The sequence below is a fragment of the Eutrema salsugineum genome, unplaced genomic scaffold (assembly GCF_000478725.1).
Source record: "Eutrema salsugineum unplaced genomic scaffold, Eutsalg1_0 scaffold_5, whole genome shotgun sequence".
NCBI classification, from domain to species: Eukaryota; Viridiplantae; Streptophyta; class Magnoliopsida; order Brassicales; family Brassicaceae; genus Eutrema; species Eutrema salsugineum.
Window position 1 is genome coordinate 14,224,228 of NW_006256612.1, and position 22,774 is coordinate 14,247,001.

Sequence of the window (22,774 nt, forward strand, 5' to 3'; positions counted from 1 at the left end):
GTAATCAATTAACTTAAGATTAACGAAAAATCTACATCTCGCCAGTGAGAAAGAGACTCCGAAGGAGAGAGTACACACAGAGTATTGCCAATTCTCAAATCACTGGAGAAGATCTCGTTTCCTTCCTGATTTCAAACGCGATGAGAAGGTAGATTATTACTAAAACTCTTGCTTCCATTGCATTTCTCTGGGCAAATTGTTTTGGCTTCTCGAGAAATTTCTGGTTTCTAAGATGCAACCTTCGTATCAATAGAGATAATATCGGTTGGATCGGTGTTGACTTTGAGTGATGTTGCAGGTTAGGGCACCACCGGCCTCACGGGAAGACGGGAGGAGTTGGAACAAAGGGGATGGTGGCGAAGCTGTCTATTGGAGTCATTGTTCTACTGATCTGTACGCTCTCGCTGCTTTTCTCGGCTAACATCGGTGCTAATCGCGAGCCTACCCGTCCATCTAAGGTTACTTCACTTTTGCTATGTATTTGGAGCATCGATTTATAGCTGAAGATCGGGTCTTCTGTTTGATTGGCGATGAAATGCGTAAAGTGAAATGAAGATGGAAGTATTTTGTTTCGACTTTTCTAAACTAAATAATTGAAGGAGCCAAAGATCCAAATTCTGTCACCTGCTTCTATATGGATGATAGTTTTAGTCAGTCTTTGTTGATCTAAGCCCTTTGTGATGGATTCTATACGATATTTCTGAGTAGATAAACGTGGAAGAGCTATGGGAGAGTGCTGAGTCTGGCGGTTGGCGACCATCTTCTGCGCCACGATCTGACTGGCCTCGTATGTTCATCTCGTGTTTTGAGCTGTAAAGATTTAACTCGATGCTAATCTCAAAGTCTTAGGGCGTTCCAAGCTTGAAATGATGATACGAACCTTCTTATTCCTTTTGCAGCTCCCACCAAGGAGACAAATGGTTATCTTCGTGTTCGATGTAATGGTGGTTTGAATCAGCAACGTAGTGCGGTAGGTGTTCTATTACATTATCAAGGTCGTTAGTTACATCTTTCTTCTGTCCTTTTACACTCCAATACTGTTGATGTCCTGTTTGGGTCACTTTACGAGAGGTTTTTCTAATCTTGAAATCTAGTGGAGTTGAGCTAGCTTCAACCGTCCACTATAAATCGGGTTGTTTTGATCTTCGGTTTGACAAATATTGACATCTGGATGTTGCAGATATGTAATGCAGTACTTGCTGCCCGCATCATGAATGCTACACTTGTGTTGCCGGAATTAGATGCAAACTCGTTTTGGCATGATGACAGGTATGTTGCTTCCTTCAGATCTGTTGCAAAGATAATTCTAGAAAATAAGATACTTTCTGTAAAATAAAAAGTTGATTTTTTATTGGTTACAAATGTAAAGGTAATGCAATCTGTATGCCTTTCTAAGTATCATGAGATATAAGTTCTTGGTGGATTTCTTTGCCTAATGGTTATGGATAGGTGTTGTTGTGCGGAGAAGAGCAAATGCCATTACATAAGCATGTTTGAGTATATGTTTGTATTCTCTAATATATGATTGTTTTATTCGCAGTGGTTTCCAAGGTATATATGATGTTGAACATTTTATTGAGACACTGAAGTATGATGTTAAGATTGTTGGAAAGATCCCCGATGTTCACAAAAATGGGAAAGCAAAGAAGATAAAAGCTTTTCAGGTACAGGCTTATGGAATTTTTTTTTTCATATAAGCTTAGAGTTTGAAAGTAAAGGTTATACACATGTGTGTTCGTTTTTTTCTTTGAATCAGATTCGTCCTCCTAGAGATGCTCCTATTGACTGGTACCTGACAACTGCTCTAAAGGCAATGAAGGAACATAGTGCTATCTATCTTACACCTTTTTCACATCGGTTGGCGGAGGAAATTGACAATCCTGAATATCAACGGTTAAGGTGCAGAGTGAACTACCATGCTTTGAGATTCAAGCCACACATCATGAAGTTGAGTGAATCGATTGTTGACAAACTCCGGTCACAGGGCCACTTCATGTCGATCCATCTTCGTTTCGAAATGGATATGTTGGCATTTGCAGGGTATGCTCTTGTGCAAAAATCTCTCTTTAACCATCAACTTTTGTTTCATTTTATATATCAAAGTTGGTTCTTGGTGAAAGTGTTTTACAAAGAAGTTGGTTGCCCTTTTATGATCTTACATACACGTGGGAAAAATGGGTCATTGTCTATTTTTTTGCAGGTGCTTCGACATATTTAACTCTGAGGAACAGAAGATACTTAGGAAGTACCGTAAAGAAAATTTCGCAGATAAAAGGCTTATTTACAACGAAAGACGGGCTATTGGGAAGTGTCCACTGACCCCTGAGGAGGTACGTCCTCTACTTGGTTTTCATATATTCACAGATAAAAGAACTGATTGAGCTAGACAGCAATAGAGGGATCATGATTACAGCTACTATGACATTGTTGTAGGCTTTAGAAATGCAACATGACATTTTGGTTGATCCTTGTGGTGCAGGTAGGTCTTATATTACGAGCGATGAGATTCGACAACTCCACAAGGATATACCTAGCAGCTGGTGAACTTTTCGGCGGGGAACGGTTCATGAAGCCGTTTCGAACGTTATTCCCAAGGCTTGACAACCATAGCTCGGTGGACCCGTCTGAGGAACTGTCAGCAAACTCGCAAGGCTTAATAGGATCAGCTGTGGATTACATGGTTTGTCTCCTGTCCGACATTTTTATGCCAACATATGATGGACCGAGCAATTTCGCCAACAATCTCTTGGGTCATCGTCTTTACTACGGTTTCCGTACCACAATCAGACCGGACAGAAAAGCTTTAGCTCCAATCTTCATAGCTAGAGAGAAAGGAAAAACCGCGGGATTCGAAGAATCCGTGAGACGAGTAATGCTGAAAACAAACTTTGGAGGGCCTCACAAACGTGTATCTCCTGAATCGTTTTACACAAACTCATGGCCTGAATGTTTCTGTCAGATGAATCCGAAGAAGCCGAGTGACAAATGCCCGCCGGATAATGTTTTGGAGATTCTTGACAGCCGGTTAGAGAGTGTTGGTGATCCAGATTCATCTTCTCAGTCAAATTCCACGGTCACTGGATTACAAGGGTGAGGATCTTAACTTGTCAGAGCCTTTGAAACATTTTATGCCAAAACTTGTTAAAAAGAAAAGAAGAGCAGAAGAAGAGAGAGCTTTATTGTTCATACAGTTCAGATGGCTCTGTTTTTCTATATGAAGCATAGATTTGAATCTCCTTTTCAAATTTGTAACAAAAACCGAAGAGTAATGTGATGAGATTTCACAGAGTATTTGTTTTCTTTTTTAGTGTATGCTTTTTCATACCGGAACCGTTAAATAGAAAAAGTATATGATGAAATTCTACAGATACGTACATTATTTGTTTTCTTTCGTTCCGAGATGTATTGTTGTTACCGAACTACATGAGGATTTCTCATGCCTTTAATTGAACTATGGAAAAAAAAAAAAAATCTAACAAATAAATTTAGCAGGCCCTTTTTACCCAAAAAAAAAATTACCAGGCCCTTGGTTCAATTCAGGATATAAATAAATGGGCATGTGCTAAGTAAATAGGCCCAATAATTATTTACGGGAACTACTCTAGGGTTTTAGTTATTTCCTTTTTATATATAAGCGTAGAGGGAACCGTATTGTGCCGCCGTAGAAGAATCAGAAGTCGTCAGCTCCGGAACACCTGCAAACATGGTTCGTCCTAATTTCTCTTCCTCTCTACTCTCAGTCTTGTCTTTTTATTCCGTGGATTCAGTGACTTCTCAGTTTTACATAGATATAGATACTCTCAGTCTTGTGTTTTTATTCCGTTTCTCGTGCATTCACTGACTTCTCAGTTTTACATAGATATGGATATTCAAAGTATCTTAGGATAAAATGGTCTCTCTAGATTGCCCGTATGTTGTATTTTGTTGGGTTTCGAATCCAGATGATCAAAACCTGACTGCAATGTTCCGTTGTCTTTGAAAATTGAGCTTTTGGGGGGAATGTTCTTTTGAACAGGCTTTATGGATCCGTTTGTGAATTTTAGTGTCTCTCGGGAATCTATGTTTTTGAATCGTGTTTTGATTGATCTAAGCTAAGCTTGTTCGTCATTTTTCTGGAAGCTAACTTCATGAAATGAAACAGGTTCTTCAAAACGATATCGATCTTCTTAACCCACCAGCAGAGCTTGAGAAGAGGAAGCACAAGCTCAAGCGTCTTGTTCAGTCGCCTAATTCCTTCTTCATGGTACTGATTTTAAACCTTTTTTGCTTTCTTCTGAAACCGTTTTTTGAGTTGTTAATTTGCATTTTGCGAGTTTGATTTTCTCACGATCCCTGACTTAGTGTTTAAGGTTCAATTTAGTATTGAGTTTTTGCTGTTAAACCACTTGAATCATTTTACTACTTCTAGACACCATATCTCTGTTTAGATTGGAAGTTTTGTGTTTTTGAATTTGGTTTTCTCATCAACCTTTGGATTTTATCTAGTGTTTGATCAATGTTTGTTGTTTATCAACCATCGATAATGGTATAATGATTTAGTACCCTCTTCCTACTAAAAAAGCATAATCTCTCAGTTTAGAATTGTAAATCTGATTCTCTCATTTAGTCTAACTTAATGCATGAGGTTTATCTACTCTTTGTGGACTCTGATTATTGTTTCTTGATGTTTGTTAACCTTATTGAAGGATGTCAAGTGCCAAGGCTGCTTCAACATGTAAGATCTCTAAACAATTATTCCCTTATGACTTATTTACTTAGATGAAGAAACATAAACTTATGGGCATTGTGTTTGGAAATGCAGTACTACCGTGTTCAGCCACTCGCAGACCGTTGTGGTATGCGGAAACTGCCAGACAATTCTGTGCCAGCCTACTGGAGGAAAGGCTAGGCTCACCGAAGGATGCTCTTTCAGGAAAAAGTGAGAGAATGATTTGAAGCTTATCATAATATCAAATCAAGGCTGCTTTCTTTCTTCTTTTTTTGGTCGCTGGATGTTAGAATAAACCTATGTTGATGTTTGGATGTTAAGGTTGTTACTATTTTGACGTCTGAATCTTAAATTAGTACGGCTTTTCAACTTCTTTATGCAAAAGTTGGTTCGTTGGCTTGGAGATTATTCCTACTACTTATATTACATTAAAATACTCTTTAATCTAGAAACACTGAATTACAGACAAGCTAATAAACTAACTGAAGAGAATGTTAAAACGAAGCTCTTAGCAGTTCCTGTAGAAGAAAAGAGTTCTTAACAGTTCCAGTACAAGACAAAAGGGCAAAGAGATCCATGGACCACAATAACGATAAGTAAGAACCGGGGAACAAGGGCTGGTCGATTAGCCGTTTGCTACATCAGCTGCAATACGATTCTGAAACCATGGAGGGCCAGCTTTAGCAATGTAAGTTGCATAGCTGCGATCTCTTGTAACACACGATTCTGCAACCATGGAGGGCCATCACAGATACGCATTTGTTTTCACTTTTAGTGTATCATGTTTTTTTTTTATATAGCGGAACCGTCAAATAGAAAAGTATAAGATGAGATAATTGATTCAATTCAACAACAATCACTATTCGGTTGGTAATATTATGATAAATTTTCGGTTAACCGGATCACTAGTTTTCAGAGTTTCTCTCAATCGAGCTCTTTCACATTTCATTTCATGTTCGTGCTTTTTTTTAAGGCACCAATGGGAATTTTGATTGAAATTTATTACAAAAACAGAAATTAAAGAGGGATGTTTCTTTCATTTTGTAATGTCTGAATCTTACCAAAAGCCAGCTATAGGAGCTGACGATACCTTGTGCTTACTTAGTGTTATGAGTTGGGACACTAAGATAGAACTTAGTGTTCTTGAAGTCATCTAGTAATGGGTTGTATCCGTCCTTTGTTCTCGTCTTTGTAGGTAAACCAAACTCGTCCATGAACGCTGATGTATCGAGCTACAAGCGAAACAAAAAAAAAAAAAGATAAGAAGACGAAGAAAGACTGTTACTGAAAACTTTCAGAAGAAACATCCTCTCTCTTGTTGTAATGATTTAAGGAGAAAAATGTTTTACAGTGAGAGTTCGCCTTTTCCTTCCTTTTTTCGATGGTGTCCCGTCTTTTTCCATCTTCCTCCATCCGGAACAATAATGGTCCATTCGTTCCAAAAGCCAAAAATCGGTTGGGAAAAATATATCAGCATCACCCTGCAAGATCAATCAAGTTTTCTTGTGAATTTTTTTTTAATGGGACTGCTCAATTTGCAATGGAGGAAAAACATATACAATTAGTCAAAGAAGATAGTTTTCACCTTTGCATTTAGATAGCTACTGTAATCTGAGCTACATCCATCTTTCTGCAAATACAAACATTGTTTATCAGATCATAAATAACTTCACGGATGTAGTGTATTCTTGAACCAACGTTTGATATACGCATTGGAGAAAGACACTCTCTTACTGTATATCGAAACCAAGTTCTTGTTGATTCAAACAATGACGTCTAGACTTAATTTTGGCCATTGCTCTATGGTTCAGTGTTTAAAACAGTTCACACATACTGAGAAAGGTGTCGATGCACAGTTACAAGGAAAAGAAAAGAACAGACCTTTGTTGAAACCAATGGTGCTCTTTCACCAGGAACTTTCACATCCGGCAAGAAGCTAAAGTCCGAAGCGATTAGGGACATCTTTGGCAACTTTTCATGTAAAACCTCCAGCAATTTCTGGAATTTCCAAAATTAGAAAAGAGCAACACAATATCTTTTTTAGATATGTTCACACCATCTTTTCTTACCAAACAACCTGTCGGAAGCCAACTACGTCTAGGTTTGGGAAATAGTTTGGACCAAATTTCTTTTGGTTTTGAAACCGGATCATCTTCATGTTCTAAAATGTCAATGCAGCGCTTAATCAGTGGATCTTCTAAAGGCTTGTATAGCTCAGAGAGTGCTTCGCTGCAATTTATAAGAGATCGTAATCAATAAAGCAGAAATGTAAAACCTCATTTCAATCAAACCGGTATTCTATGCACCTCTCTGGTTTATTTTCCACCAAGACTTCCATCCATGGGGAAACTTGACTTTTAGAATAGACAAGATCGTGTGGGAGATTATCTAGCACCTGCAATGTCATAACCGCATAAGTTGATACAAATATTAGACATAGATTCTTCTTCAAATACAGAATACCAATCAAATAGAACTTTTACTTAATTGCGTACCTCGAGCATAATCACCCAGCAAGGTTGTTGCTCCACATTCCCTGTTTGAAAAATTACTATATAAGCACGGATAGATAACTTCATCGTCACTAAACTGAAAATTGTTCGATAAAACGTGTGCCCTAATTTATAAAAATCTTGACCAATAAGTAGTGTCAAGAAAAATTTCAGCATAATCTAATGTGACTAACGGTTTCTCTGACTAGCTCAATCTTCTAACAATGTTATATTACGGAATTCGGTGAACAACTCTCTAAGTTTGTCATTTTTAACCAAATAACTAACTCTAGCATAGCCACAGGAAAAAAAAAAGATCTGCCTCATGCTGAACAGAAAGAACCTCACTCCATCCAGATAGGTCAGATGCATCACGACACTCAACTCGGAACTTTGATAGATGACTTCCAACTTGTGCAACAGTTTCCTTTTGAATCTCAGCCAGTGAAGAACTGATTTCTATAGAACTGATATACAGTAAAATAGCATGCAGTTAATAATATTGTAACATGTTTCATAACAGGGTTACTATGCTGAGGTTCAAGCCAACGATGATTGTGTATCATTAATGCTAGCTGAATTTAAAATAGAGCGGAAATTTTGGGCATACGTACGTGTAGCTCATGTTATTGTAGATTCTCTCAGGAGCATTCAACATTATGTAGTCCAATACACCCTTCGCACAGGTGCCCGATCCACCACCAATTTCATAAATCTAAGCACACGTTTCAAGAGTTATCGATTAACAGAAGAATCAGTGCAAATGTAATCTTTAACTCACAACCGGGATAATAAACCTTTATAGGTAAACCATTGTTTCTGTATATCAAGTTTTCGAGGCATGAACAACTGAACAGGTTAAAGGCCTAGGCTATTACTACCTAGTTCTAGTGTAGGCTGATAGGTAAAGATAGCTCAGGACGTACTAGATTCAAGGCTTCCCATATAACTACAGAAATCAGAGATATAATCGCATGTTTTGTTTTGTGCTGAAAATAGATAAAACACAGAAAGATCACAAAACGCAAACCTTTAATGGAACTGAGAGATTAGTGGTTCGCAGTATGGCTTCTGCAATTCCATGAGCATACCAAGGCTACAAGAGATGATTGACATCATCAAATAAGAAAATTACAGAAAAAAGAAGGCTATTCCAAGAAAACATCAAACAACTTATCCACGACATTTCACCTTGAAGAGCTCTACTGGAGTAAACCAAGAAATGTCACTCTGCTTGTAAACATTTTCCAATAATTTAATGTACGCCTTCCTCCCTAGGACAGGGAAAAAAGAGTCGACTTACAGGTATGAAGAGATAACATCACAAGCAATATAACTTTTTTCTGGTGATAGGATAATTATAGCCCATAGAAACAACAGAAAACTAGTCAACGGTGCTCCAATAAAGAGCGTATCCTGTAGAATTAGATCTAATTTCTTTCAAGCAGTGGGAAGTTATAGGGCGTGTATAAAACTGAAGAATCCAAACACTTAGGGCAAGTGAAACTTGAACTTTTAGCTTACCTTCAAGCTGGTTGAAATTAATGCTTCTCTCCAAAACACCAACAGATCGTGATCGTTGAGAGAAGTAGCCGTGTTTTGGATCATACAATGCTGTGTGTATGAAATCTCGAACCTGTTTCGGTTTAACCAAACAGTTAGTCCCCACATTTCAGAAATCGCCAAATGAAAATGAAATCTGAAAATAAAAACATCAAGAATCGGATCTATATGATAACTGTAAAATCTATGAATATGAGACTGTAAACATAAAATTCTATGAAAAAAAATTAACGGAGACAAAATTCATAGAGCAGAAAATTTTCTAGGAAATTCAAAATGATTTGTGCATTAGATTTGATTATCATGTACAGATTTCCGAGATTCAACAGCCGCATAATAAAGTTGATCAAAGTTATCACTAATTCAACTTATCAAGGCCACTCTGGGAGACGAAAACGAGGGAGAGATAAAGAAGAAACTCACAAGAACTGGTTCATCACCTATGAGCTTATGAGTCGAGAAGAGAGCTCGAAGAGATAGAAAGCGTGGCAGCGCGAATTGATGAACATTTCTACTGCAAAAAGGTTGTGAAAGCTTCCGAGAAGAGATGAATCGAACGAGGGCCATGAACTCGGCTCAGTCGATCGATATTGGTCCGAGATGCTGGAGAGGTGGAAGGAAAGTCTGGAGGATTTAACCGGTTCAGGCGACGCAGAGGTTTAGGGTTTAGATCCGGTTCGGTACGCTAATTCCATAATCCCTGGTAAATGACTAAATGTTGTCGAAATTCTGAAAACCAGAATCGAACCGTATCTGCCCAATTTTCCTTACCACATCTTCCCGGTTCCCTTTTTTTTTTATGTGTACCGGCTCATAAACTGGACGAGTCACTAAAAATGAATTAGATGAAAATCGCACTGGTGAAATGATTTTTTGATAAGTGCCAGAAACCATAAAAACCGGACAAAATAATCTCATAATTATCCACATATTTCCAAGAACATATTTCATTGAACTTAGAGGGGTAGTTTGGGAACAAAAGTGAAAAAGTATCAGTTTAATGCTACTCGTTTTCAGACCAAATGTCAATGGAGTCAGAGGGAATTCGAAGGAAATGCCCGAAACCATGTATATATATATATAAACCGGTATCTCATGGCCGAGGGGGAGGAGCATATTTTCTTGCGCTTTACGTTACCTCTCTCTCTCCTCCCTTGGTAAACAACTTCTAATTCCCCACTTGGCTAATGCTAGACCTCAGCTTCGGGTAAATCCCAAATTTTTTTTATTTGATTGCTCAAATGTATATGTTAAAAAATAGCTACTTTTCTACCTATTTGAGACATGTGGTTCACATCCGTTTTCTTTAATTGATTATTCATTTCGGATCAAAAATAAATAAAAATTCTCGGATTTACATGTTAGGTTTAGAATTTGAGACGTGAAATCTGAAACAGGTCTATCAAAGTTGGAGCAGATGATCAATGTTTCTGTATTTTCCACATCAAATTTCTTCGCAAGTGACTGTCTGAAAGAAAACATATATGCAGAGACTCTTAAGGCTATAGAAACCATTTATCTATTTACAAAAAAATGCCGTGTTTAGATACACACAACTGGGATCTCACTGGTCTCATAGGCGCATTTCTGAATCTCGCCATATCTTATTTCCTTCTCTGTACAGCTCTCTTTATACATGTCGTGTTGAAGTTTCTAGGGTTTCTAGGTTTTACTCTTCCAAGATTTCACAGTGGACGTTTCGGTGATGCAAACATGAAGAAATGTCTTCGAGGAGACCTAGTGAATTGTGCATCGGAGAGAATTTCGGTCGTTGACCGATCTATAAAAACAAAAATCCCCTTTGGTTCGATTACTAGTGATGATGATGATTCGAACCGGTTTGTCCAACTGAAGCTGGTGAGAAAGAACGGTGGTGATATAAGTAACGCTAGAGGTAAAGATGAAACAGAGGATGATGTGTCAAGAGAAGAACAGAATGCGATCAACAATAATCTGATGACCGTTCAGGGAATGAAGGGAAAGCGTTTTGCTACCCGAAGATCAAGAAACGGTCTTAAGAACCGTAGGAGAGGCCTTGAATCAATTTCTTCATCACAAGCTTTCGATGAGACCGTAAAAGGTATTCTTTCTTATCTTAAACTGATCGATATCGTCCATTTTTTTATAGAGATTTTGCTTCTACATTCGATGCTAGGCCTTGCTCTTCTTGAATGTATGTTGATCTGGCCATCCTTTTTGACCTTTCAAGATTATAACATTGTTCCGTTTATATATGCTGATATGGATCCTCGGATGATTTTGTGTTGATTCGGCTTTAATTTGCAGATGGTGTAAGGACAGGAGAGAGGGTTAATCTGTCTCATTGGCCAGAACTTGAAAAAAATGTGTTCTCCAATTCATCCGCAGAACTGTCTTTTGTCAGAAATGCAGAGGAAAACTCTGTCAAGGATTTAGAGGAATCACTGAAAGAAGAGAGAGCTGCTCGAGCAGCGATTTGTGTTGAGCTCGATAAAGAGAGAAGCGCAGCAGCATCAGCAGCGGATGAAGCCATGGCGATGATACATAGGCTGCAAGATGAGAAGGCGGCGATAGAAATGGAAGCGATGCAGTTCCAGAGAGTGGTTGAAGAGAAATCGACATTTGATGCTGAAGAGATGGTCATACTCAAAGACATTTTGATACGGCGTGAGAGGGAAAAGCATTTCTTGGAGAAAGAAGTTGAAGCTTATAGACAGCTACTCTTCGAGACAGACGAATTGGAATGTTCTTTAACAAGAGAGCAGAATCTTCCTGAGAGTACCGAAAAGAAGGTGAAACCGGGAGGTAAGCAAAATCAAGATTCTCAAGAGAGAAGAGCTTTGCTTGTACAAGAAGTTGATGGAACGGTTCTTGATATGCCTTATAGAGAAGAAGGAAACAGAGATCTGTATAAATCGGATTCAGAAGTTGCGTACTCGCATGTGCGTGATGTTCATATGGTGAAGGACGAAACAGAGAACTTTGGTAAGAAGAAGAAGAAGAAGAATCTAGAAGGTTTTTCCTTTAGCAAACCTGAAGAATCATTACAGGAAAATAGTACCATTGTCTCAGGGATTGCTCGAAAGCTTCCTCCATTATGTCGTCCACGCAGGAAGTCGCTAAGCTCTTCGGGTTCAAGGAGAAAATCGATGTCTGCGGTTGATTATGAGAGGTTAAAGATTGAGAATGAAGTGGAATTGTTGAGAGAAAGATTAAAAGCTGTTCAAGAGGAAAGAGAGGAGCTTACCAGACGAGCATCTTTGCCTTCTTTGTCATCAAAGGTTAATTTTCCAAAACTCTTTGGTGTTAGGGATATATATCATATGTTATGGCTTATCTGAGACTTATATTGTTTTGCCGTGTCTTCTAGGTTAGGGTTACGTCAGAGAAGCGAGCTTGGAGAAGATCTTCCATGGACCTTCACTCTTCTTGAAGCTTTAGTTTGTTGAGATATATACGTTGTATTAATACTTACACATATAGATACATGGTCTGTATTTATAGGATACAACATACAAGGTTGAGTTACCAGTAACGGAATTTTACTGTGTTCGTGGTGGATGAAGCGTGAGTCACAAGTCAAATGGTTTTTGAAATCTACACATACAGTATTTGCACATCTGTGCTTCTTTCTTTTTGTTCGATTAATCGATTTATATATCAACAGTAATTCTTTGTAAATTTGGTTATATGTTTTCTTCTTCTTTTTCTTAGGTTGTTAAAACTTGTTTGACATTAAAAAAATATGGAAATGTATACATAAACCGATATACTGTATCCATAAGCATAGAGAAATCAGAAAACGTGTGCATTTTTTGTTGATATCTTCGATCGGGTTTTGAAACTCAACTTTGTACTAGCAATTTATTCGGATTATTAGGTTAATATTTTTTTCGAATTTTTTTAAAAAATCATATACTTTTTTTATTCCGTTATTTAAATTCGTTGAAACCGTCATACAAGAACATCGAGATAAATCGATTAGTTTTTTTTTTTTAATATCTCTTGATGAAAATAGATTAGAAACCATAATGTTAAATATTAGTGCCTAGCATCTATGATCTATCTGACAATATTAACGTCTTTTGTTAAGTTAATGTTTTTAAGTTGTCAGATATATTCATATCCACAAAATAATAATTGTTATTCTAGTATTCTATGCATTAATTTTTTTTTTTTGAATGTTTGTAAGATCTGGTATGATATTTTATAGATTGTTGAGATAGTAATCTTCTCGGTTTGAATCGTCATATTTAAGATGATATCCTCCATACTACTAAGATATATATATTAAAAGGTATAGATAATAGTTTATTGTTTTGTTATATCTTTTAACCATTATTACATATATGGTTGAATTTGTTCAACTAGTTAACAATTTAACGAAATGTGCCAAGTCAAGGTATGAATATCTAGAATAAGTATTTTGTGACATCATAAACAAACTTGATATCTATCTGACCAAAAGATAACAAATTTAATATATCTCAATATATTAGACTCACTCTTTTTGAAATTAAACGGTTACACATGTTTAGTGTATATAATTATTTATTAATTTCCATAAAGTGAAAATGAAATTCACATGAACGTGTATTTAATATATCCTATCGGACGGTCAATAGTGAAAGAAAGAAAATGTCGTTCATACGTTACGGCACTTCGTATCTCACTCCTTTCTTCTTCTTAAATTCGTTTTAAAAACATAAATATATTTGATTCTGGCTTCCTAAAGAGTTCTCTAATTTTTTTTACATAATTAGTCAACACTACCCATAAGCGCTAGTTGTCTTTGTCATCTACTGTTAATTGGACCACAAATACGTTTAGGCTATGCATGGTTAGCAAATTGAATATGTCTTTAATATTAGTTTCATTATCCAGAAAAGAAATTAAGTTCATCATTATTCATTCTTGTCCATATATATTACTAATTTATAAGGACATTATATTAAAAAATAAAACATTTATTAAAATTGTATATGTTTTCTTATATGTTTTTTTAATTTATTTGATAAATCTTTTATTCAATTTATAGTTTATTTTTTTTCACACCACACAAAAATAACGATTCGAAAGAAATATCAATAAAAAAATTATTATCGTCTTTATATAAAAATAGAAAAAATTTGGTTTGAATAAAATTCATTGAACTATATTTATCATAATTAACTATTAAATACAAAATTTAATTTTTCTTTCAATAAATTTGTGGCCAAACTTGAAGATCTAAATTAAAATAGAAAATTGTTTTCTTCCTTTAATTCGATATCATGATTTTCTCTTTCTTATTTTCCTTATATCGTGCATTATTTCTCATAGCTCAATTCTCTCTCACCCTTTGGTAAATATATATAATTTTGACCTATTTTATAGCCTCCCCCATCTGTTATTTTCCTCATCTGGGTTCCTTATTTACACATTCATACATACGCATCAACGTACGCGTCCCTTCATTATATTCTCTATGCCCTGCTTCACCATTAAAGGGATACCAAAGCTTTGATTTTTATGAATATCCAAGGGTAAATGGTTAGCAAAGGTGAGATTTTTTTTAACCATCATTTTTAAATCTTCTCTACTACTACTATTTAATAATTATCTTTTTTGTCGTCTGGGGTTTTGCTGCTTGTTGTTGTTGCCTCGCGGGAAACCCCATAAAAGGGTTCCTCTTTTTTAAAATTCATTTTCGCTGTTGCATCTGTCGAAAATCTATTCGTTGTTTGGTCATATAAACAGAGAATTAATGGCTTCCTTTGGAGAAAAGTTGTTGTTGGGCATTAACTTTTTAGTAGATGCATGTAATGTATTTGTTAATATGCCTGTTTGAAGGATTTCTCGGTTTGTGTTCCTAAAAATCTCAAGCAAAATACGTTGCCGGCGCAAAAATTCCCCTTTTTGTCAGATAGAGAGAGATTGGGCGATAGATGTGTCTTTGTTATGAATCCTTAAAGTGTGGTTGCTTATCTAGCACAAGTCGCTTTACATTTAATGGCAATCTGTCTATTCAGTTTTTGTTTTGCATAGAAGAAACAGAAGGAGGAGAAGAATTCATGAAGGGGCCTTTTCAACAGCTTTTTCCTTAAAGCCTTTATTGTTTCTTTTCATCGACTTTGCAATCTCTTTCTGCTTCTTTACTGGTTGTCATTACATCATAAATTTGTTCCTTGAGTTTTTCTTCATTGCATCTCTGTGGATAATACGCTATAACTGAACTCTTGTGTATCGTTGAGTTTCTGTTTTCTGGAAGACGGCTAAATACACTTAGATGTGCAGAGCCTTAAAGTCTCTGACTGTTGTTTCATTAATAAGAAGGAATGTAAATGCTGAAGAAGATTTAGTGGTTGTTAAAGAGGGTAAATGATCTTAAAGTACTTACCTATCTTTCTTTTTTTTTGTCTTTTGGTTGGGTAAGGAATGGCATCAACCTCTTGTCTTAAGCAAGGGACAGTGCCAATGAACAATATTTGCATTACCCCTGAAGCAACGTATGAGGCTGTGGTTGCAGACCCTAAGCTTTTCATGGGTTCCTTGGAAAGGCTACACTCTCTCTTGGGTACTAAATTCATGTAAGTTTCTTCTTTTTCCTTTATCCGTTCTTACCTGTGAGAGTAGGTTCAGTGGTTGTCCGTTGGCTCTGACAGAAATTTGTGTTCAGGAAGTTTCCATCTTTGAGATTTCACCATTTTACATCTTGCATTGTGATTGTAGGGTTCCGATTATAGGAGGGAGAGATTTGGACTTGCACAAGCTTTTCGTTGAGGTAACTTCTCGTGGTGGTATCAATAAGGTATGTCCCCTCCAATGATATTTTATATCATATGATCTCCCTTTTTTTTGATCTCTCATTTATTCGCCTTTGTCCTAAGATATTGAAATAGACATTGACATTTGTCCTTGGATCATTTTCCTTCTTTGAATTGTAGATACTTCATGAAAGGAGATGGAAAGAAGTCACTGCTACGTTTGTCTTTCCTCCAACAGCAACAAATGCATCATATGTCCTGCGCAAATATTACTTCTCGCTGCTTAACAATTACGAGCAGATCTATTACTTCAAAGCTAATGGCCAGATTCCTCCAGGTTTTGCTCCCATACACTAAATTCAGTTTCTTTCTAGTTACTTGTCTTTTTGGCTAACAATGATTTCTTCTGTAGACTCTTTGCAGACCCCATCCGCTAGACCCGGACTTATGCAGGGAACCATAAGACCTTCACAAGAACTTCAAGCTTTAACCTTTACGCCACAACCAAAGACCGATTATGGAGAATTCCCCGGGGGTCTCTCAACTTTTCTCTCTCTTTCTTTCTATCAATGGTCTAAATGAGAAATTGTGAATTGACAAATCTGAGCCAAAAAAAAATTCTTTTTCTCTTCTGTTGTTATTGCTTCAGGATCTTTAACTGGTTCAAATGTGATTGGAGTGATCGATGGGAAATTCGAAAACGGTTATCTTGTAACTGTAACAATGGGATCAGAGCAGCTTAAAGGAGTTCTGTATCAGCTTCTTCCACAGAACACAGCTGCTCATCAGACTCCGCAACAGAGTCATGGTGTTTTCCCCAACAATTCCAATCCTCAGGGGATTACTGGAGGAGTAACAAAACGCCGCAGGAGAAGAAAGAAGTCAGAGATCAAAAGACGTGATCCTGCTCATCCAAAACCTAACAGAAGCGGTTATAACTTCTTTTTCGCGGAGCAGCACGCGAGGCTTAAACCGCTTCATCCCGGTAAGGATAGAGAGATTAGCAGGATGATCGGCGAACTCTGGAACAAGCTCAATGAAGAGGAAAAATCGGTATATATACATTTTCACACACTCTAGTCTCTGTTTTTTTTTTTTTTCCCACAAACTCTCTGAGTCTCTCTCGTGGCTCTGTCTGATTTTCTCTGGATTCTAGGTTTACCAAGGGAAGGCAATGGAGGACAAAGAGCGATATCGAACTGAAATGGAAGACTACAGAGAGAAGCTTAGGACAGGACTGCTCATAAGTAACGCTGTTCCACTGCAACAGAGGCTTCCAGAGCAAAACGTAGACATGGCTGAAGCTGATCTTCCAATTGAAGAAGCCGAAGATGAGGAAGACGAAGAAGGTGATTCAAGTGGCCTTTCAGGCGAAAGCGAGCCACATGATGATCAGAACGGCGAGTCTGATCCTGAACTGGAAGAACCATCTCCGAATCCTTCAGGTCTTAACCTAAACCCTAATCCGACTGAGATAGTGGTGGCTCCTAAGGAGAAAACAGGCGATGTTGTGATGGAAACATCTCCAATGAAGAAAACTGAAGAGCCGACTGTGGTGGTGGTGGCTGCTGAGCAGAACTGAAGATTCTTCTCTTGTTTCATTTTGCAGTTGCCATATCTCGTATTCTACAGCCACAGGTAAGGAGGTTAGAGAGATGATCAGATTTGAGATCGGTTACTTGTGGCACGAGACAATTTCTGTTGAGCTTAGTACTCTTATTTTGCTGTTTTTTTTTTGTTTTTTAGATTTCTTTGGCAACAAGGCAGATTTAGGAGTGAACCGTTATAACAGTTTATTGGTCTTTTTGAATGTCAAGTCTTGTTTTGGAGATTTTGAAGGATTTCGTTATTTTCAATTTCAATTTCATTGATATTTAATTTTTATCTCATGGAAAAAAAAGAGAGAGATACAGACTAATTTATTCTGTTATTGCCTTTGTAATCGTGAACTGCTGAAACAATAAAACAAAGGCATGACTGGGTGAAAGACATTGAAAAATCAACACATTAAAAAAAAAAAATAGCTGAAGTTATTACGTAAGGTAGAAACCAGAGATATTTGCCCACTAAAAACAGTTCAGTGAATCATAAAAAATTAGTAAATACAATAAGTCACAAGATAATCTAATAAATTTAAAGTTAGCATAAGAAGATAAAAACATATTACATTCTGAAAAGAAAAAAAATGATAATGTATAAAAATATTATTATTGTCGACTCCCCTGCATCAGCTACTTTCATCTCTGTTCTCAGAATCGGTATCAGTATCCGCAATGATCTCAGAATTGGTATCAGTATCTGCACTGAACTTGCGCTTCTTCTCCTTTGCGTTAATAGAGGTTCCTCCCTTTGAAATGCTCGTCCAAAGCCATACTGAGCTTGGAGTAAAATACACCCATCCTAAATTGACTTCACCAGGCGTTGCTAAGAGAACATTGTAACCTCTGCGATCCAAATTTACAGCAACAGAGACCAACTTTTTCTCTTCAGGGTTGAATTTTGAGATTAGCAGCAGATTTGATCCTTTAGGATTGTCTAGTGCCCATTCACAAATGTCGAATAACATCGGTGTGAGATGTTTGTTGACTGGGAAAAACACATGGGTAGCAACAAAAAGGATCGAATAGATTGATTACAGACATATATATATATATATATATATATATATATATATATATCTAACAATAACTTAGTAAGAAATATGATGAGAAAAGAGTGTTCATTCAAGAAATCACCTTTGTGTACCAAGGTCATTCCGGCATCGAGCATATATCCATCGGCGACCGTTTCGTCCGCACAATAAGCCATGAGTTCCAAATCACCAACATAACCCTCATTCGCAAGAGCAGATTTGATATTCTTATAAATCGAGTTAGGATCGAGACCCTCAGGGACTGGGCAATCATCTACGTCCCAGAATACGCATGTCTTCTTCTTAGCCTCAGCTGCGAGATTTTATTTTGCCAAACGGACAAACAATTGATTACATATGACGAATCCATTAATTTAACTATGACAGATCGATCCATAAATAAACAAATTACGACAGCAAGGGACCGAGAAATCTTACCGGCGGTTTCTCCAGACATGGCGCCAAGAGACTCTGTAAATTAGGGCTAGAGAGATTAGAAGATTTGAAATCCTTTAAAGCTGTCTCCACTTTTGTTTTTTACGATTTTTTTCTTTTCAATATAAAACAAATTTGGTCTGAAAATCGTTGGCCCGCCTAACCATCTAATTCCGGACCGGTAAGGAAAAACCAATCGATCCTTCTTACTTTTTTTTTTTTTTTGGTTTGGTTTGGTATGCCCCTCTGTCGGAGCGAATTTCTTTCACATACTTTCGTCGACTCTCCGTCTCCTTTTGACGGCGGCAGTAACAACGAAGCAGTGATAACATCTCTTGCCCCCTCTCTCTCTCTCTCTCTCTCGCCCTGTGTGATTGGGCTAGATCCCAAGTATTCGAGTGTCGATTCTCCTTCAATTCTTTTCATGTGAATGTTCTCCTAAGCAACCCTTTGATTCTTCTCCTTCTGTGTTTTGTGGGTAAAATCTCTGGATTCTCCTTTTGCCTTATTGCGATTGTTTTGAGCTACTTGTTCTCTTTGTTCCCTATTCCGATAGCGGCCAAGCTGAGAGTAGTAATTATATATGATGAATTTTAATCTTAGTTGTTTCGATGCCTTGTAAGTTCTACTTCTTTGAATCCGGGATCTTTGATTGCTAGTCATTAAGAAGTCTGGTAATTTCTTTTGGGATAATCCTTAGAATCCGGGAAATTTTAATGGGTACTTCTAAGTTCCTCAAAATTCTTTCACTTTTCCGAGAATTATAGAATTGAGTTGGCAGATTCGATTGTCGCACTATTATTCCCGAAAACTGAAGCTTGATATTGATTTTGAATCTTATACTACCTTATTTCAGTTATCCTTTACTGTTTGTTGTTTTTTTTTTCTGTGTTGTTTAGTATCCACTTCATTGCTTCTTTGTTGTTTTTTGGTTATGTAGATGAAGGAACATCTTTAATCACTCACTCTTCTTTTCCTTGGCTTTGTATTTCATTGTATTCTGGATAGGAACTAATGGGGAAGAAAGCGAAGAAGAAGGCCCGAACTCCAACAAAGGAGAATCTGACCACGACACTCTCCAAGGATGTCTCTGACCAGCCTTGTGAAGCCGAGGAAGTAGCTGAGGGGGTTGCTAAAGCAGTGAAAGAGAAACAAGCTTGTGTGCATTTCGATAAGGGTCTTAATTTGGATAAAGTGTTGGACAAGATTAAGTCTTCCCGGCAGATTAAGTGTCAAGAATGCAAGGAAGGGGTGCACGATAAGAGAGGAGCTAAAGCCAAGGGTAATAAGGGGAAACATGCATTTTCTTCTTCTGACCCAAAATCTGACAAGAAAGCTATTTGGGTTTGTTTGGAATGTGGCTGTTTTGTTTGTGGAGGTGTTGGTTTGCCAACTGGAGCTCAGAGCCATGTTATAAGGCATATCAGGTTGACTCGTCATCGTTTGGTGATTCAATGGGAAAATCCTCTGTTAAGATGGTGTTTCCCGTGCCATTCACTTCTCCCTGTCGAAAAAGAAGACAACGGTGAGAAGAAAGATGTGTTGTCAGAGGTTGTAAAATTGATCAAAGGACGATCTTTGAACAATTTACCTCCATCTGATACCGAGGAACATAGCTCAGGAAGTGGCAGTATCACTAGTGGTATCAAATTAGAGGGCGCTGTGACTAGTGGTATTGAAGCAAGAGATGGTTATGTTGTGCGAGGTTTAGTTAACCTTGGGAACACATGTTTCTTTAATTCGATAATGCAGAATCTTCTTTCTTTGGATCAGTTACGTGTTCATTTCTTCAAGGAGGATGTCACTGGTGTCGGTGGCCCTCTTGCTTCTTCCCTGAAGAAATTATTTGCTGAAACAAAACCAGAGGCAGGCTTGAAGAGTGTGATTAATCCTAGAGCATTTTTTGGGTCTTTCTGTACCAAGGCACCCCAGTTTAGGGGATATGACCAGCATGACAGCCACGAGTTGCTACGCTGTTTGCTAGATTCGTTGAGCACCGAAGAATCGGCCTTGAGAAAGAAGCGTGGTAATGATGAGAAATTAACTCTCATAGATTCTGTATTTGGAGGGGAAACTTCAAGCATTGTTTCTTGTATGGAGTGCGGGCATTCCTCAAAAGTCTTTGAACCGTTTTTGGATCTCTCTCTACCTGTACCATTCAAGAAAACCCCTCCTAAAAAGCAGCAAACAGTTTCTCGAGCAAAGAAAGCTAAGCTTCCACCTAAAAGAGCCCCTAAGAATATGTCAAAGGTAAGTAAAGTTTCAAAAGTCCTCCCAACTAAGGCGCTGTCGGAATTGAATTCTCTGGGGAAAGCTGTGGTTGTCACAGCTGATTCGGACACATCCTGTTCCAGTTTTGCACCCATTGATAATGGTGCAGTTTCAGAGACTCCTTCGGTTATAACCCTTGACAATAAGCAGGCCTCAGAAAAAGCAACAGAAAGTGATACTGTTTTTGATAGCTTCTGGTTGGATATTATTGGACCAGAAACCTCTGGAGATGAGACGAATTTGGATATGGTAGATTATGTTGGTGATAACATCCCAACAACTGAGGCTAATCAAAATGTCTCCTGTCCAAATATTCCTGCCAGTACCTCAGTTTCATTGGGTGAGCAGACTGTGGAAGATAACGCAGAGATGCTGATCCAAGATAACGACGAATCTGCAAAGGCAGAAGCAAGCTTGGAAGAAAAAGATGTACAAGCTACGCAGTCTGATGAATGCACAGCTACAAGCGGTATTTCTGCTGAAATCAATCAAGCTGGTTGCATCGGTGGTGATCCTGGTTTAGGGGAAAGTTCATCTTCAGTGAATCCTTGGGATGAGGAAGAGCTTCCTTTGGTGGTTGCAGATTCGCAAGTTCTGTACATGCCGTACAAAGAAAACATATCCTATGATGATAAAACAGTTGTGGAAGGTGAGGGTGAGGCTTCATCGTCATTCGTTACTGGTGATCCTGAACCACAAAACAATGATTTTGTTGATTTTGGCGGATTATTTGATGAGCCCGAGACAGAAGGACCTGTTTTTGGACCTCCTTCAAAGGCTGAAGCTTCGGGAGTTGGTTTTATGGCATTCAGCAGCGAGTCTGATCCTGAAGAAATCGATGATTCGGACTCACCTGTGTCTGTTGAGAGGTGTTTGGCTCATTTCACAAAGCCTGAGATTTTGTCGGATGACAATGCCTGGAATTGCGAGAACTGTTCAAAGAACCTGAAACTCCAACGGTTGAGAGAAAAGCAAAAATCCAAAAAAGATGAATCGAGATCAAGCAACACCAACAACGGATGGGTGAGTGAAAATGAAGATGGTTTCTCTGAAGAAACCGTTGTTCAAGCTATGAAGCAAGATCCAAGTGATAATGAAGCTATGGGTACTAACTCAGCAAATGACAGTGAATCTGGAGATGAAGAAGCTGTAGATGATTCTGAGAAACTGGTGACTGTAAAGAGAGATGCTACTAAAAGAGTACTTTTGAACAAAGCCCCACCTGTGTTAACCATTCACCTAAAGCGATTCAGCCAGGATTTGCGTGGTAGGCTAAGTAAGTTAAATGGTCATGTTGCTTTCAAAGAATTCATCGATCTTCGACATTATATGGACTCAAGGTATCAGCTCCGCTCTTCTACATTACTACATTTTGATCCGTCTTTTAACTTATTATCCATCACATAAAGACCCTTTCTTTGTTATTCTGGTTCTTTTTTCAGGTGTAACGGAGAAGACCCGCCCATTTACAGGCTGGCTGGATTGGTGGAGCATTCAGGGACGATGAGAGGAGGTCATTATGTGGCGTACGTAAGAGGAGGCCAGAAAGCTAAAGACACTGATTCCTCCAGTGTGTGGTATCACGTAAGCGATTCACATGTTCGTCAGGTTTCACTGGAAAAGGTTCTGCATTCTGAAGCGTATATCTTGTTCTACGAACGGATCTTCTCGCAAGACTAAATTATTTTTGTTAATTTCCTTCCATTATACTGAAAAAGTTTAAGAAGAAAAACAGTTTTGATCTTCTTCTCTCTACAGCTTTTTTGCTTTTTTGATGATCACATTGGATCAAATACCATTAATTTTGTTGTTTATTACTATATTTTAGAGTTACAATATATGTATTATCAGAAACGTGTCTGAAAAATATATGAGCCTCTCAACGGTGTTACTTTTTATCAAAAGAGAGAGGTCTTCCGGGTTGAGCAATATGGCCTGGCGGGTAGTT

At 37.8% G+C, this 22,774-nt stretch overlaps 7 protein-coding genes across 7 annotated transcripts; 5 read left to right on the forward strand and 2 right to left on the reverse strand.

Annotated features, from left to right (window-relative positions):
- The first annotated feature begins 29 nt into the window (after positions 1 to 29).
- On the forward strand, positions 30 to 3,288 carry LOC18994377 (O-fucosyltransferase 1). Its single transcript, XM_006418019.2, has 9 exons — positions 30 to 148; positions 299 to 458; positions 709 to 787; positions 900 to 970; positions 1,181 to 1,269; positions 1,541 to 1,664; positions 1,757 to 2,040; positions 2,201 to 2,330; positions 2,480 to 3,288. Exons 1-9 carry the CDS (start codon positions 141 to 143, stop codon positions 3,092 to 3,094), a joined length of 1,560 nt encoding a protein of 519 aa, XP_006418082.1. The 5' UTR covers positions 30 to 140; the 3' UTR covers positions 3,095 to 3,288.
- Positions 3,289 to 3,574: 286 nt separating this feature from the next.
- Positions 3,575 to 5,113, forward strand: LOC18994378 (40S ribosomal protein S27-2). Its single transcript, XM_006418020.2, has 4 exons — positions 3,575 to 3,706; positions 4,142 to 4,243; positions 4,686 to 4,714; positions 4,802 to 5,113. Exons 1-4 carry the CDS (start codon positions 3,704 to 3,706, stop codon positions 4,920 to 4,922), a joined length of 255 nt encoding a protein of 84 aa, XP_006418083.1. The 5' UTR covers positions 3,575 to 3,703; the 3' UTR covers positions 4,923 to 5,113.
- A 506-nt stretch (positions 5,114 to 5,619) lies between these two features.
- On the reverse strand, positions 5,620 to 9,347 carry LOC18994379. The gene is made up of 13 exons (XM_006418021.2): positions 9,187 to 9,347; positions 8,725 to 8,836; positions 8,392 to 8,474; positions 8,231 to 8,296; positions 7,815 to 7,915; positions 7,549 to 7,667; positions 7,204 to 7,244; positions 7,015 to 7,103; positions 6,778 to 6,937; positions 6,590 to 6,706; positions 6,294 to 6,338; positions 6,058 to 6,189; positions 5,620 to 5,940 (listed from the first exon to the last, which is right to left on the reverse strand). Exons 1-13 carry the CDS (start codon positions 9,328 to 9,330, stop codon positions 5,806 to 5,808), a joined length of 1,344 nt encoding a protein of 447 aa, XP_006418084.1. The 5' UTR covers positions 9,331 to 9,347; the 3' UTR covers positions 5,620 to 5,805.
- Positions 9,348 to 10,719: 1,372 nt separating this feature from the next.
- LOC18994380 (myosin-binding protein 2) lies at positions 10,720 to 12,175 on the forward strand. The gene is made up of 3 exons (XM_024151938.1): positions 10,720 to 10,843; positions 11,050 to 12,023; positions 12,113 to 12,175. The coding sequence occupies exons 1-3, from the start codon at positions 10,720 to 10,722 to the stop codon at positions 12,173 to 12,175; spliced, it is 1,161 nt and encodes a 386-aa protein (XP_024007706.1).
- Positions 12,176 to 14,227: 2,052 nt separating this feature from the next.
- LOC18994381 (high mobility group B protein 15) lies at positions 14,228 to 17,112 on the forward strand. Its single transcript, XM_006418023.2, has 7 exons — positions 14,228 to 14,284; positions 15,158 to 15,311; positions 15,454 to 15,532; positions 15,669 to 15,825; positions 15,901 to 16,023; positions 16,138 to 16,541; positions 16,645 to 17,112. The coding sequence occupies exons 1-7, from the start codon at positions 14,272 to 14,274 to the stop codon at positions 17,068 to 17,070; spliced, it is 1,356 nt and encodes a 451-aa protein (XP_006418086.2). The 5' UTR covers positions 14,228 to 14,271; the 3' UTR covers positions 17,071 to 17,112.
- Positions 17,113 to 17,715: 603 nt separating this feature from the next.
- LOC18994382 lies at positions 17,716 to 18,577 on the reverse strand. The gene is made up of 3 exons (XM_006418024.2): positions 18,559 to 18,577; positions 18,224 to 18,433; positions 17,716 to 18,074 (listed from the first exon to the last, which is right to left on the reverse strand). The coding sequence occupies exons 1-3, from the start codon at positions 18,575 to 18,577 to the stop codon at positions 17,716 to 17,718; spliced, it is 588 nt and encodes a 195-aa protein (XP_006418087.2).
- Positions 18,578 to 18,830: 253 nt separating this feature from the next.
- LOC18994383 (ubiquitin carboxyl-terminal hydrolase 2) lies at positions 18,831 to 22,685 on the forward strand. The gene is made up of 3 exons (XM_006418025.2): positions 18,831 to 19,033; positions 19,564 to 22,166; positions 22,269 to 22,685. Exons 2-3 carry the CDS (start codon positions 19,570 to 19,572, stop codon positions 22,504 to 22,506), a joined length of 2,835 nt encoding a protein of 944 aa, XP_006418088.1. The 5' UTR covers positions 18,831 to 19,033; positions 19,564 to 19,569; the 3' UTR covers positions 22,507 to 22,685.
- The last annotated feature ends 89 nt before the right edge of the window (positions 22,686 to 22,774 follow it).

Coding starts and splice junctions, on each gene's coding strand:
- LOC18994377 (XM_006418019.2), top strand. Junction 1,270..1,540: donor TCGTTTTGGCATGATGACAG/GTATGTTGCTTC, acceptor TTTTATTCGCAG/TGGTTTCCAAGGTATATATG. Junction 1,665..1,756: donor AGAAGATAAAAGCTTTTCAG/GTACAGGCTTAT, acceptor TCTTTGAATCAG/ATTCGTCCTCCTAGAGATGC.
- LOC18994378 (XM_006418020.2), top strand. Junction 4,244..4,685: donor CGCCTAATTCCTTCTTCATG/GTACTGATTTTA, acceptor ACCTTATTGAAG/GATGTCAAGTGCCAAGGCTG. Junction 4,715..4,801: donor TGCCAAGGCTGCTTCAACAT/GTAAGATCTCTA, acceptor TTGGAAATGCAG/TACTACCGTGTTCAGCCACT.
- LOC18994379 (XM_006418021.2), bottom strand. CDS start 9,330: ATGGCCCTCGTTCGATTCATCTCTTCTCGGAAGCTTTCACAACCTTTT. Junction 6,339..6,589: donor CACCATTGGTTTCAACAAAG/GTCTGTTCTTTT, acceptor TTGTATTTGCAG/AAAGATGGATGTAGCTCAGA. Junction 6,190..6,293: donor GTAGCTATCTAAATGCAAAG/GTGAAAACTATC, acceptor TTGATCTTGCAG/GGTGATGCTGATATATTTTT.
- LOC18994380 (XM_024151938.1), top strand. CDS start 10,720: ATGACCGTTCAGGGAATGAAGGGAAAGCGTTTTGCTACCCGAAGATCA. Junction 10,844..11,049: donor TTTCGATGAGACCGTAAAAG/GTATTCTTTCTT, acceptor TTTAATTTGCAG/ATGGTGTAAGGACAGGAGAG. Junction 12,024..12,112: donor TGCCTTCTTTGTCATCAAAG/GTTAATTTTCCA, acceptor CGTGTCTTCTAG/GTTAGGGTTACGTCAGAGAA.
- LOC18994381 (XM_006418023.2), top strand. Junction 15,312..15,453: donor CTCTTGGGTACTAAATTCAT/GTAAGTTTCTTC, acceptor TTGTGATTGTAG/GGTTCCGATTATAGGAGGGA. Junction 15,826..15,900: donor TAATGGCCAGATTCCTCCAG/GTTTTGCTCCCA, acceptor TTTCTTCTGTAG/ACTCTTTGCAGACCCCATCC.
- LOC18994382 (XM_006418024.2), bottom strand. Junction 18,075..18,223: donor AATGACCTTGGTACACAAAG/GTGATTTCTTGA, acceptor TGTTTTTCCCAG/TCAACAAACATCTCACACCG.
- LOC18994383 (XM_006418025.2), top strand. CDS start 19,570: ATGGGGAAGAAAGCGAAGAAGAAGGCCCGAACTCCAACAAAGGAGAAT. Junction 22,167..22,268: donor CGACATTATATGGACTCAAG/GTATCAGCTCCG, acceptor TTCTTTTTTCAG/GTGTAACGGAGAAGACCCGC.